Source organism: Lactuca serriola, chromosome 7 (genome assembly GCF_051521515.1).
Source record: "Lactuca serriola cultivar US96UC23 chromosome 7, Lser_US96UC23_V15, whole genome shotgun sequence".
In the NCBI taxonomy this organism is placed as follows: Eukaryota; Viridiplantae; Streptophyta; class Magnoliopsida; order Asterales; family Asteraceae; genus Lactuca; species Lactuca serriola.
In genome coordinates, this window is record NC_136414.1 from 191,316,997 (window position 1) to 191,330,305 (window position 13,309).

Consider the following 13,309-nt stretch of genomic DNA (forward strand, 5'->3'; position numbering starts at 1 on the left):
CCGTCAAGCTAACACGTTAAAAATTAAATGAACTATAATTTGCGGCAAGTAAAACAATACAATGAATGTGGAGAATTTGTGCTGTGATTTTGATAATTTAAGTTGTAAGATTGGTGGGTATGAATCATTTTCATCCCTTTGATACCTAACATCATCTCTCTTCCTTGAGTCACTAGTCCAAACATTTTTCCCATTTAGTCAACCACATCAAAATGTAAGATATCAAAGCAAGATTGTACACAACCATGTAATGACGAGAGAAGAAGTAGGATAACGAAGAGGAAAACCCTTGGTACTAGGACACCTAAAATGGTAACCATCCTTCCCGGATGCATCCTTTGGGCATGCTGTGTACCCTCATAGTAAATTCGAAAAGATCTAGAATGTATGCGGTGCCGTACGAGATTATCTTTTGAAAATCCTTAGTATACTGATAATAGCTTTTAATGAGCTGTCTAGTAACACCGCTGACGATGGTTACTTGCATATATTTAAAATTAGCATTATAGACATATATTTTGTTTATGCTTCCGTCACGTAACAACTTTAGCACGTCTTATGATTATGTCTAAATTATGCATGTTTCATATATGAGTGTTAACATTACCTAAATAAGCAAAATGTGATATAGATATTATATAAAATCATTGAACTTTTCACAAAACTTACAAAAAACCCAATCCATTTAAAAAAAGGCAATTTAACATGGTACATGTTCTTTGTTGACATTACCTAACATAATAGTTTTTGGAAAATGCAATGACTTTAGACTTTAATAACAAAGTTTGAAACATAATTGATCAACTAGAGATAAGATAAAGCATGTTGTTATTTATTAATACATGACCAAAAGTGTCATAATGGTATAGTATAGGGGTAATATGTGTGCAATATTACTTACATCGAAGTTATTTAAATATAGAGGTTGGGGGTGGTGGGAGACTGGGAGTTGGGGGATTTTGTAAAGAAAGGGGAAGACGAAGAAGCGGCAATTTCGGCCACTCTCGCTCTTGTACTTTGATTTCTCATCAACGTTTTATCTCTTTCTATTTCTTTCCCTAAATACATGCAACCCTAACAATTCGATCGATTCCACTCTCTCTCTCTCTCCCTCTCCTCTCTCTCTCTGGGGCTATGGCGGATGATAAGAGAAAGAAGAAGAGAGGGAGAAGCAAGGTTTTCAGGTTTTGCTTTCGGTCCTCCGCCGCCGACGAAGCGTCTTCATCTGGTAATAAATCTGATGGCCTGGAAACCAAAAACGGACGGTTAGGAAAACCGGTTTTGACAGGGAAAGAGTTGCTTCCGGAGGGGAAGATGGTCAACGGTGGCGTCGCCGATAGCGGCGGTGATTGCGTTGTGAAACGTCCGTCTCCTCGACGACGATTCTCTCGTGTACTTAAAGCCGTTTTGTTTGATTCAATGAAGGTTAGTTCTTCAATGTTCAATCGCTTTCATAAACCGCGTCGTATTGGTTGTTTTTTTATTCAATTATGTTAACCGATTCATAGAAGTCAGCGCAATCGTATTGGCTTTTCCCGCATTTCTAGAATTAATGAGAGTAATCCACGTTTGATCATTTCTGTTGAGTCTTTGAACATTCATCTTCTGTATCTTCTGAAACGATATATAGTTTCATGCTTTTGTTATATCAATCAATTTTTTAACGAATTGACTGATGTTTATCTTCATTTTCAAACCGACAGACGAAGAAGAAGAAGATTCGTAGAAGTTCTTCCAAATCTTCGATCGCTTCAGATACGAGCGAGTCGTCTTCTTCATCAAGCGAGAAAATCGGCAAATCATTTGAAGACATTAATGCATGTAGTAAGGAATGTGCAGATTTAGATGATTCTTGTAGTCATTCAAATCTATTCTCATCTTCTTCCCGAACAACTCTTTCCTCAGCCTCTACCTCATCCTCTTCGTCCATTAATTCTAATTCCCGATGGTCTTCTGACCAAAAATCATCATCCCGTTTAGATTCAGTCGATAACAGAGATTCTGTTCCATCAAATTCATCAATCTCAAACAAATCAAATCGTATGAACTCCACTTCTCGATCATCCTTTGAGCAAAAAGTATCTTCTGCAATAGATACACCCATCATTTCCATTTCAAGACCTTCCTCATATCAAAAGGAATTATCCCGACTGGATTCGAGAACTTCGGTTTCATCCAAATCCGATAAGATCAAAAATGGAAGCATCCACTGGTGTTTATTTCTTCTCCTTAGCCTAATTGTACTCGTGATTTGGGGCAGACTCTTCTCCATTCTCTGGACATCAATCTCGTTTTACTTTGTGCCTCGCCCCAGGCTAAAACGAGTCAACTCAGTACCCACCACGACCGAGTTTCTTGATTTTGACTCGGACCAGTACAAGAAAAAAGTAATCATGGCTGGATTGCTTGATAGGACTCGTCCGATTCGGTAACACTACAGGAAAAATATCAGATCAGTTTGTAGTCTGTACGGAATGTGTATAAAAATGTGTAATCTATAAAAACTAAAACTATTCACAGAAAAATGATTAGTTTGATTTTCATTTTGTAATGGAAGAAAATTTGGAATCCTTTTCCACAATTATTATATTCATGAAATGATGGATTGATGGATTTTGATTTTGTCTTGCAACGGTTAAATGTTGACGTATGTTGATTTTGATATTTGGTAATTGGATTTGATTTTTTTTTTAATATATAAAATTGTATGTGTTTTTTTGTATATAAAAAATAAGATTTGATTTTTTTTTTTTTATATAAAAGGGTCAACGAAAATTTGGTGTAGGTTGTAAAGTAGGTGGATACTTTGTAAGATTTTTTTTGTTTCCTTTTACATGTTTTTTTGCTTTATACTGAGTTCTAGATATCACCTGCTCCAGTTTGTTTCTTTTTTGGGGTAATGTAATAATTAATAGTGAATAATGACGACTTGTTGCTTACTCTTTTCTTTTTATTCATTTTTTGGACATGTAATAATTTTGTTTTCTATTGAAGTTTTTATCATCTTAAGTAAATTGGATAGATATTAGGTTAAATGATATAAGTCAAATTGAGGAATTTTATTAGTATGTATCGCAAGTAATAAATAATTTTGTATAATTAGGAAATTTATGATTAAAGTAAGAGTAAAATTGAACTTTTAAAACTGTTAATTGTGAATGTAACTTTTAATCGAAATTTAAAATATTATCTTTTGGCAAGAAGCAACTATATTACTAAACACGTTTTTTTATTGGTAAACATAATGGGAACTCCTTACATTACTTAAACATGCAAACATAAGGCATATCTATTGTAAGTGTAGAAATGGAATGAGTTTAAGAGATGAAGATTAAAATGATTTTCTTATTACATGCAATCGTCTATTAAATCGTACACACACACACACACGTAAACAAGCGTCATACTTGCTAACCTATACGTAGCAAACCAACTAACAAGTAACAAAGTTAATACTACCACTAACTAACTTAATTGTTGCTTAAATATCTCCCTCAATATGGACTTGTAAAGAACTGTGTAGAGCCATCTTGGTCATAATTGGTAGCATCTTGAATCGATGAAGTGGCTTTGTGTTTGTGAATATGTCAACTAATTAATTGAAAATTTGTTTATATAAGTATCAACTCTATAGGTCTATGTCTTTAAAAAAAAACTTTATAGTTCTGTGCAATAACTTTTCACGAACAAATGATAATCAAGATGCCAATTTTTCATGGCATAATTGGTGTCATAAAAAACCAAAGCTCGTCTTGAATTGTAATGCCATAATAACAAAGCAAGTGTTGTGGTCTTGAATTGTAATGCCAAAATAAGAAAGCAATTGTTGTGGCCATATGACTTCACTTGCGACAACAACATTAGCTCGATATTCAACCTCAATGAATGATCTTTAAAAAATTGTCTATTACTTTGATTTCCATGTGATCAAGAAATCATCCGTAATGACAAAAAATCAGATGACAAACCACATTGTATATGGGCAACCCGCCCGATCAATCAGAGCCATTAAACATTTGAAGTTCAAAACATGATTTAAGCGTATATGAAAATCCTTGTCTTGGTTTATGTTTTTAAAAATCATAATAAGTGGTCGGCCACATGTAGATGAGGGATACTAGGTTTGATAGCAAAGTTAATATATGAACAACATAGGTGATGCCTAACCTTGTGATATTAGATACATGGGTCTAGCCCACTTGGCTAACAAGGAGGTCTTTAATCTAACAACTAACTAGGAGGTCATGGGTTCAATTCTAGGCATATGAGATATTTATATTATTTGCCGTTTCAAAAAAAAATACATGATAATGCAAATCAATCTTCTAACTTAGTTGGATCATCCCAAGGTTCACTATGGAAGTTAGAAGCTCTATATTTGTGATGCATGAGATAATGAATATGTTTTGTTAAATGTGACTTAAGAATTAAAGATTGAATGACAAATTGAAGCGCATTTGGATTAGGGTTGGAGCATTTAGCTAATGCACTCCTAGCATGCTAAATGTACTCCACTCTATGGAGAAAGCCAAATGCACTCCTGACCATGACCAAATGCGCTCTAACTCTTGATTATGTGCTGAGAACATGAAGAATGTGCTGCCATGTGAGAATGCGTTGAGCATTTAGTTTCAAAACATTCTTTATTGCTAAAATATGAATGTGAGTTTCAAAACATTCTTTATTGCTAAAATATGAATGTGGGTGAAAATGATGCGTTATTTAGAGTCCATATGCAAAAATTATGAATTAAACAATATTTGGTGGCAATGTGTAACATAAGTGTGGGGGAGGTCATTACACATCACGTTCTCTACTCTCTAGTATTCATATATCACAATTATCATCTCCTACGTTAAAAGACCCAAAGATCCCTACAGGGCAAGGTTTTATTCAAAATATGTGGTTTCTTTGTTGATTATTGTTTATAAATTGGATATGCATCTTGGGGTTATAAAATATGAATCATTATTTTCTGTTGCGTTATTAATATCTTAACTGTTTTAGAACAATCAAACTCCTACAGTTTATGAGAGCCACTTTTAGATATAATAATCACATTGTTTGCTCTTTAATTTTTGGTTAGATAGGAGCATCCTCCAATATTTATGTATTTTATATTTGTATTAAGCATGTTTTATAACATCATGGCATTCATAAAAAAAAGTACGGGACCTAAGTTAATTTTACTTCCCTATAATTTTTCATGAACTCTCCTTAGGCAATATACAATATATTTACGTGTATACGTATGGAAATCGGTTCCTTGTGGTGACCTATTAATCGTTATACTTATCACTAAAGTAACATAATTTGTTTCCGGGCAGAGAATATCACATGTTAAAAAAGAAGGCAAAAATATAGTAATATAACACTCTATGTCCTATTATGTCAAAGAAAGTCATGACTATCGTTAATAAGTCCAAAATACTTGTTTAATTTTCTGAAAATTACTGATTAATCATTATACTTATCGCTAAAGTAACATAATTTGTACTGCTTGTTCATATGTCACATGTGTAGGGATTCTAAGATTATTAATATAATGTTTTCATTACTCATTACTTGTAACAAACATATTGTTGTTAAATCAGATAATCTTAGAAGGGTAGTGCTTGTACATATGTTATAACTATTATAATCTTATGAGGAAATTACATTTAGCAAATTCTCAAATGCTTATGTTATTTGACAGTGTAGGAATGCTCAAGGGAAAAAAGTATGCGACGAAACCAAAACAACCATCATGATGCATCTATTATTTCACATCGTTCAGATCTTAACCATGATGTGCTTTTTTTTTTGTTATGATGCAACTTGGCGTTATTAAATGTATTTCATTTAGTGAGGTTTGCAATTCATGGAGATCATTTACATTGTGTACAAGGAACGTTTTTATGGCATCTAAAACACCCATGTCCATATGTATTTATAACTCTAATATAGAGAACAAAGTCTACCTAGTAGACTTTAAAGGAAGAATTAAAGTTCAAAACCACCATTCCTCACTCTTTTGAGAGGACATGTATTAGATTAACTTGTGGTTACTTGATCTTGTTTTGTAAGAAAATTCATGATTTTTGGCTTGTGAATCCCATCGGCCATCACCAAACATGAACTTCATTTCCCTGTTACTCGTTTTACCGTGTTATTCATTTAACTCAAAGCTCTAAGAATATCATTGTCTTTTAACCTTCAATATCTAAGTGGGCATTTGTCATCTTAGATATATTCTCTTGTAAAATACAGTTTCTTATAACGAATAAACGAAAATGGAAATATGTCTCCAACTATGTCTCCATCCATGATATACATGCATGCAAGGGGAATATATATACCCTAAAACACCTATAAGACTTATCACACGAGGTGCATATATGAATTGAGACTTTTTCCAACACCCAAACTGACATTACTTGAAACCTAAGAGTTTTAGTTTTTTTGATGTCATTCTATATGTATTCAAAGTTCATAAGTTCGGGTGAAAATCTTTATGTGATAGATCGCATGTCAAAACATCTGTATGAGATTAACAAACTAGATTGTGATGAAATGAAATTGGTGCGACATGATAAGTCAGTAGAAGAATATATGTTCTTTTTTAGCGACTTATCTAATGGTATTGATACAACTGCTGTAGTTATGCCACACCCTCAGTCTCTGTAATACTCGGTTTCGGATTTGCTTCTTTATTCGGGGCTGTGGCCCAATCTTCAGTGGTCATGAGGCTTAGGACCTTGGGAAAGGAAGAATTTGGCTCTTATTGAGTGTGGGTGTTATGGTCTAAGTGACCCAAGTGTTCGATTGTGTCTTTGGAGGTCAGGGGTATAATCGTAATTTGATATTTCGGTCTTTTATGGATTTTGGTTTTTGTTTGGGAGGTTTTAAGGCTTAAGTGTGTTGTTAGAAGTGTAGGGCTTCTCGCCACCTTTCCGTGGATATAAGGTTCATTGGAAATGGACCTAATATGAGGAAGTTATGGCATTTTGAAGATATTGGTAAATTGGCCCCTAATGGAAATAGTTGGTGAAATGGTCCCATGCATGCAAGGAGGGTATGCACGTGTTCGGCTAAGTACACCCAGCATAAGCTGGGGTACACCCAACGTAAGATTGGAAAGTGGATGCGGGTGTTTGAGCAGTACGCCCAGTGTACAGGTGCTACGCCCAACGTAATGTGCAGGATCCCAAAACCCTAAATTTTAGGGTTGGCTCACTATTTAAACACCTTAAGTCCCAGGTGTTAGCCTCTCTTTCATCCTCCATTGTCCTCCAACCAAATCTCGAACCCTAGCCCCATCCAAAAGTGTTATGAGCTCTTTTTGTGCTTCTTTGGTGGGTTTTAGTGAATACTCAAAGAGTGGAAGCTTTATGTAAGGTGGTGAATCAAGGGAAGGCTTGTAGATCTCGACTGTTTGCTCGATTTCTAGCTCTTTAAAGGTAAAAAGTTCTTAACTTGCACATTAGAAGTTGAGATCTAAGATTATGTGTGTTTTGTTCCCATTTTGATCTCATGGGTGAGATCTAGTGGTTGGACACCACTCTAGGAGCTTTGAGTTGATACTCTTAGCATTTCTGAGGTTCTAAGTTCATAAAAATGCTTGTTTGATGCTTAGAGATGGTCCATACATGTTCTAGTTGGGTTTTAATGAGTTAAGATGGTCATTGGGTCCTTAAGACATGTCTTGAGTTCTGGAGAAATTGCGGTTATGCCCCGCGTAACTGATGGTACACCTAGTGTACCATCTTTTGGTCGCGATCCATGTTTCCTTAGGTATGCCCAGCGTAGCTGAGTGTATGCCTAACGTTTGACGTGGTTGAGGCTTAGTGTGTTTTTGGGCTTCGTACTCTTGCGCCATCTTGTTGCTTTGGGTCTTTCGAGCCGTCTAAGATTTTTTATTAGTCTAAGGGAATTATTGGGCTTAGGATAAGGCTCACATGGGGATTGGGCCCAATTTGGAAAATTGGGCCATTAGTGGGCCTTTGTGAATCTTTCGGTTTGGGGCCTTATTGGTCTTAGGCTTGGGCCTCAGTTTTGGTTCATGTTGGGTCAGTGGTAAAATGGTTATTTTACCCCAGGTTTGGATTATGGACTATAGTTTGGAATGCAATTGCTAATTGGATGTTATTTTAGTATGGATAGCTCGGGAGGTCATTTGGGCGACAACTAGAGATTTCTCGTAGTGAGCTTCAGCATTCGAGGTATGTCTCCTCACCGTTCTATGGTTCGAAGGCACCAATGTTGACCCATTTGGTTTATGTATTGTAGAAAGACCCGGGGGAAACCCTTAGCAGTTGCATGAAAGACCAGGAGGCGGATTCTGGAAAATTGTATGCAAGACCAGAGCATGAACTTTGGCAGTTATTTTGTTAGTAATGGTAGGTTGTATGCTAGTTGTCTTTGTGATGCTTGCATGGTGTTGAGCTATAGTTGTCTTTGTGATGCTTGCACCCCTATTTAAAGGAGCCTCAGCCTCCTTTGGGCCTCCTTATAGTCTTTGAGAGCCCTTGAAACCCTAATTCGTGTGTGTGTGCCTTGGTGTGGGTTGAAGCTTGGAAAAGAGGATCTTGGAGGAAGGAAGCTAAGAGTGCAAAGGAAATTGAAGCAAGAAAGGAGTGGGAAGCGGGTTTTACCTCAGCTAGTATCGTTTGAAGGTATCAAAGTACCATTATTACTTCCTTTTCTTCCCTTTTGTTGAGTTCTAGGGCTTTTTATGGATTTTCAAGTTGGGATGTTGAGCTATGGGTTAGATCTGAAGTTGTAACTTCAGATCTGGACCCTCCTTGGATGCTAGAGTCATAAAGTTGTTGTATTGGTTGTGGTTGAAGTCCCTCTTGGACTAGAAGCTCCATTAAGAACTTAAAATAGACATTTGGAGCCTTTTATAACCATGCATGCACGTAAAGTTTGCAACTTTACGTGGTAAGTATGCCCTAGAAGCTTGGATCTGTGATTTGGAGCCACTGCATGGCTCAAAACAAGTCTGTATGGACTCGGCGAGTCGCAAGAATGAACTTGGCGAGTCACTTGAAGATGGTCATTGAACTCGGCGAGTTGGATGAACAACTCGGCGAGTCTGATGAAGATCACCATAAAACTCGACGAGTTGAAGAACAACTCGGCGAGTCGGATGGTTTTTCCCTAGGATATGCATGCATGTGTACCCGTCGAGTGGAAAGGAGGAAACTTGACGGGTGGCCTTAAGGATTGATCAGGATTCGAAGGAACTCGACGAGTCACTCCGATGACTCGGCAAGTGGCCGAGTGTACTCGGCGAGTTGAGGTCAACATGGACTGTTGACCTTGACTAAGGATTTTGACCTTGATCAGGAATCACTAAGAGGTTATGGGGTGTCTCATAAGAGTGATAACTTATGAGTATATTGTGTTATGGTTATAGGTGGTGGAGCCGGAGTCAAGTGATCCGATAGTTGGAGTTTGCATTTCGAATCAACATCTGCAAGGTGAGTTATCCTCAATATATCGATAGGGTCTATGAAACCAAGGCCGGCCCTTTATGATTTACATCCTGGTTTAGGATGGTTGCTTTGTTATTGCCATGTTAGATTTCATCCTGGTTTAGGACGGGTGTTATATTATTGTTATGTTAGAATTCATCCTGTTTAGGATGGTTGTTATGCTAGAGATCGGTTAGATCGGTTGTCATGGTATGCTACATATGATTCTAATCTGTTAGATCGAAATCAGGATAGATAGTATGTTATGATTTTATGATCCGTAAGGATTGGTATGTTAGTGACTTGTTAGGTCGATGCTCTAATTACGAGTGAAGCTCTATGATTGATGGTAAATGAGATATATATATATATATATATATATATATATATATATATATATATATATGTTTGCTATGTGTATGTGTCAGTATATGATAGTATGCGTACATGGTTAGTTGCTTTTTGGTTGGGTTGAGGTGGTCTTGCTTTGTGCTGAAGGCCAACACACCCTCTGAGCGGTCCGGGGGGACTGTAGGCCCACGCGGCGGACCAGTCATGCCGAAGGCTCGGGACAAATTCAGATAGACTGTAGGCCCAGTAGGGCAGATCAGTCCGACCGATGGCCCAGTATGTATGATGTTTGATTGATCGTTATGGCTATGGTTTCTGCCAGTGTGGTATTGGTATTTTGAGGGTAGCTCACTAAGCCCTCGGGCTTACAGTTTTCAGTTTATTGTTTCAGGTACTTCAGGAGAGCGAGGGAAGGCAAAGGCATGACCGTACTGCTCCTCATCCTCATGATCTATTTTGGGACGCTCTGATGATAAAAGAATTGGAAATGTTTTGTAAAAACAATTACTATTTGACTCTTTTGTTAGTATTAAAAGTTTAAATTTAGCGTAAATTTTATGTATGTTACGTGTATGGCTCATGATTATGTATGACATGTATGGTTCGTTTGGTAGGTATGGTATGTGGTATTTGGGGATCTCATTAAGCTTTGTGTTTACAGTTTGTGGTTTTGGTTTCTGGCACTTCCGGTTCGAAAGCAAGGGGTCCGACTTGATTGCAGCGCATACACATGTGTTTTCCGCAATATGTGATTTTGGGATTTAACTCTGATAATTGTTTTACTTATAAATGTTTTTAAATATTGGATCAAGTTACATCTATATGTTTTGATTATAATAGAAATAAGATTTTTATCCTTGATTTTTGGGATGTTACAGTCTCAATATGAGAGATATGCTCTCACTAATGAAGATAGAAAAGTCATTTTTTTTTGGAATGAACTTGTGGTACTTTTTTCATCAATTGTTTGAATGTAAATCTCTTTAGTGAGTGATAATTTTTAAATTCTTTTATCTTCTTTTTATGATGGATAGGTATGTTAACTATAACATTGTAGACTTACGAGAATCGTGAGTGGATTTGCATATTTCATACTTATTATTTTCAGTAAGTATGGTTATTGGAGACCTTTTTGGTTTAGGCACATCTGTTATTAATATCCGGTTTAATATTGGACTATTGATATAAATGACAATGGAAATATTGAGTTTCCAAGTTTAAAGTTTAAACCGTGATAAAGTTATGATACAATAGTACGTCCAATATAAAACACTTTTTGGTTTAGTAATTTAGTCAGCAAGACGTACTATCTTACGTTTTCAGAGCCGGTCCCGAGGATTTAAATGCTCAGAACAAACCAGATAAAAATGTTCTTATTGCTATTATACGTTTTTTATTTTTAAATAAATAAATATAAAATATAATAAAAAAATTGGGTCCAATGCAACTATCCACTTTGCCCTTCTCAACACCCCCATGTTGGTTTTCAAAAATGATATAAATCAAAATAATATTACTACTAGAAAGACGTCTAATTTACTACGAAAATTTCCAAAGAAAAAGAAAGTTGGAAGCACCGACCATTTTATGAAAAACCAACACAAAGAAAACCCTAACTTATATTTTACCGACAGAATACTGTCAATAAGTAAAATCCGTTGGAAATTTCCGACCCTTTTTCCAACCAAAATAAATAATTTTTTTTTTTGAAAAAAATGTAAGTTTCCTCGAAATTGTGTCGGATATTTTCGACCATTTTTCCAACCAAAGTAATTAGTATCATTTTAATAGGTAAATGAGATATTTGATCCCTACAAAGAGGTTTAATGAAACAACCAAACAGAACAAATAGGATGCGAAGATACTTATATAATAATGTCTAACAAACTAAAACAAACAACAATAGCGAGACAAAAGATTTAACATGATTTCACAACCGAAGAGGTTGTATATATCCATAAAAGAGGGATAATATCTTGTATATTGCACAGTCAAAGGATGATGACAAAACTTACCAATTGTACAAATATTGATCAAAAGTAAGAAAATTCATCAAAAATCACCTAGGAGAGAAAAATGAAGCACTAGCCCTAAAATGAGTGCAATTCAACAATTTAAATGAAAACAACCCAAAATGGTTACTTCAAGTGGTCGAGCCAAGTGATCATTTGCCGAAAAATTGAAAACCATCACTTGAAGTGACGACAAACTAACGAATATTGTATGATAAGAAAATACCACACCATGATCACTTGAAGTTGCCAACAAGTGGCGATTTCTTATTGTCAGGAATTTCTTCCAAGATCTTCAAACCAGTTGCATCTATATACATTGTCTTTTAAGATTACAACACTCCAATTTGATATCATCAGTGGTTGACCCTCTTAGGGGCCAGAAGGGCCCATGGCCTCCCCGCTTTTTGCTCTCCTAATTAAGATTTATATAATCAAGTTGGAAAAGAAATACCATAATGACAAGCTTCCCTCGGTGTCCAAATCATTGTAATACATACATACATACAATATATACCTAATATATTAAAATTATGCAATCTAAATATTAACTAAAACAATACATAACCGATAACAAAAAGTTTCGGAAGATCACCTACCAAATAAAACACAAACCTTATTTGTTTTAGGAATCTGTAAATAAGGAAATAAATCCTTATTAAAATCTATAAAAATCCCAAAGATTAAATCAAATTTACAACGATTTAAGTCAAACTTTTTAAGAAAACTGAAAAGTGTAAACCTAGAACCCCAAATTTTATATCGGCCGCTGGAAAAAACCTTCTTGAAACTCACCGGAAGAACAACGTTGTCCGTCAAAACCATTGCCGTCTTGTACTCTTTTCTGATCGTCGGATTGTTCGCCGCCTTCACACTGTACGCGTTCTCTCCGCTTCGCTGGTTGTCGGAGCCTGGAGTGCTGAGAGTTTACCTCCGTCGTGCACTTGTATGCTAGTCGGTTTTCGATTTCCCTCTCAAAGGTATATTCTTCGTCGTCTTCTGCAAGTAGTCTCTTTGTCTTTTGTTTTCTTTGTATCTATATTTCTTTCTTTTCTCTCGATGGTCATAAAACACATACAAAAGATAATAGAAGAGAACAAAATATTTCCTCATTAATTATTATGACTACGCCTAAGAGGCCAACACCCTATAAAGTTTATAGGTAGTTCTTACTGAACTAGAATATATATCTTTTACCTATTAGGTCATCCATTATACCCACCACTAATCACTATAGTGGTGGGTGCCATCTAATCACCACATTCAACCATTAAACCTATGGGATACCCACCACTATATTCTTCTTATTTTTTATTTTTGAATTAAAAAATATAAATTTTTTAATTAATTAAAATGTAGAGAGAGGTAGAGAGAGTGTAACATCCCGGAATAGCAAGAGTAAAGTTGAAGGGCTAAAAGAGTAAAATGGGAAGGAGCGACTCGGCGAGTCCACGAGTGGACTCGGCGAGTAGGGTCGCGACTCTAGTC

The 13,309-nt window shown here is 35.9% G+C and overlaps 1 protein-coding gene across 1 annotated transcript; it reads left to right on the forward strand.

Moving 5' to 3' along the window:
* The first annotated feature begins 957 nt into the window (after nucleotides 1–957).
* LOC145063510 (uncharacterized) lies at nucleotides 958–2,587 on the forward strand. Its single transcript, XM_079011108.1, has 2 exons — nucleotides 958–1,425; nucleotides 1,704–2,587. The coding sequence occupies exons 1-2, from the start codon at nucleotides 1,135–1,137 to the stop codon at nucleotides 2,430–2,432; spliced, it is 1,020 nt and encodes a 339-aa protein (XP_078867234.1). The 5' UTR covers nucleotides 958–1,134; the 3' UTR covers nucleotides 2,433–2,587.
* The last annotated feature ends 10,722 nt before the right edge of the window (nucleotides 2,588–13,309 follow it).

Coding starts and splice junctions, on each gene's coding strand:
- LOC145063510 (XM_079011108.1), top strand. CDS start 1,135: ATGGCGGATGATAAGAGAAAGAAGAAGAGAGGGAGAAGCAAGGTTTTC. Junction 1,426..1,703: donor TTTTGTTTGATTCAATGAAG/GTTAGTTCTTCA, acceptor TCAAACCGACAG/ACGAAGAAGAAGAAGATTCG.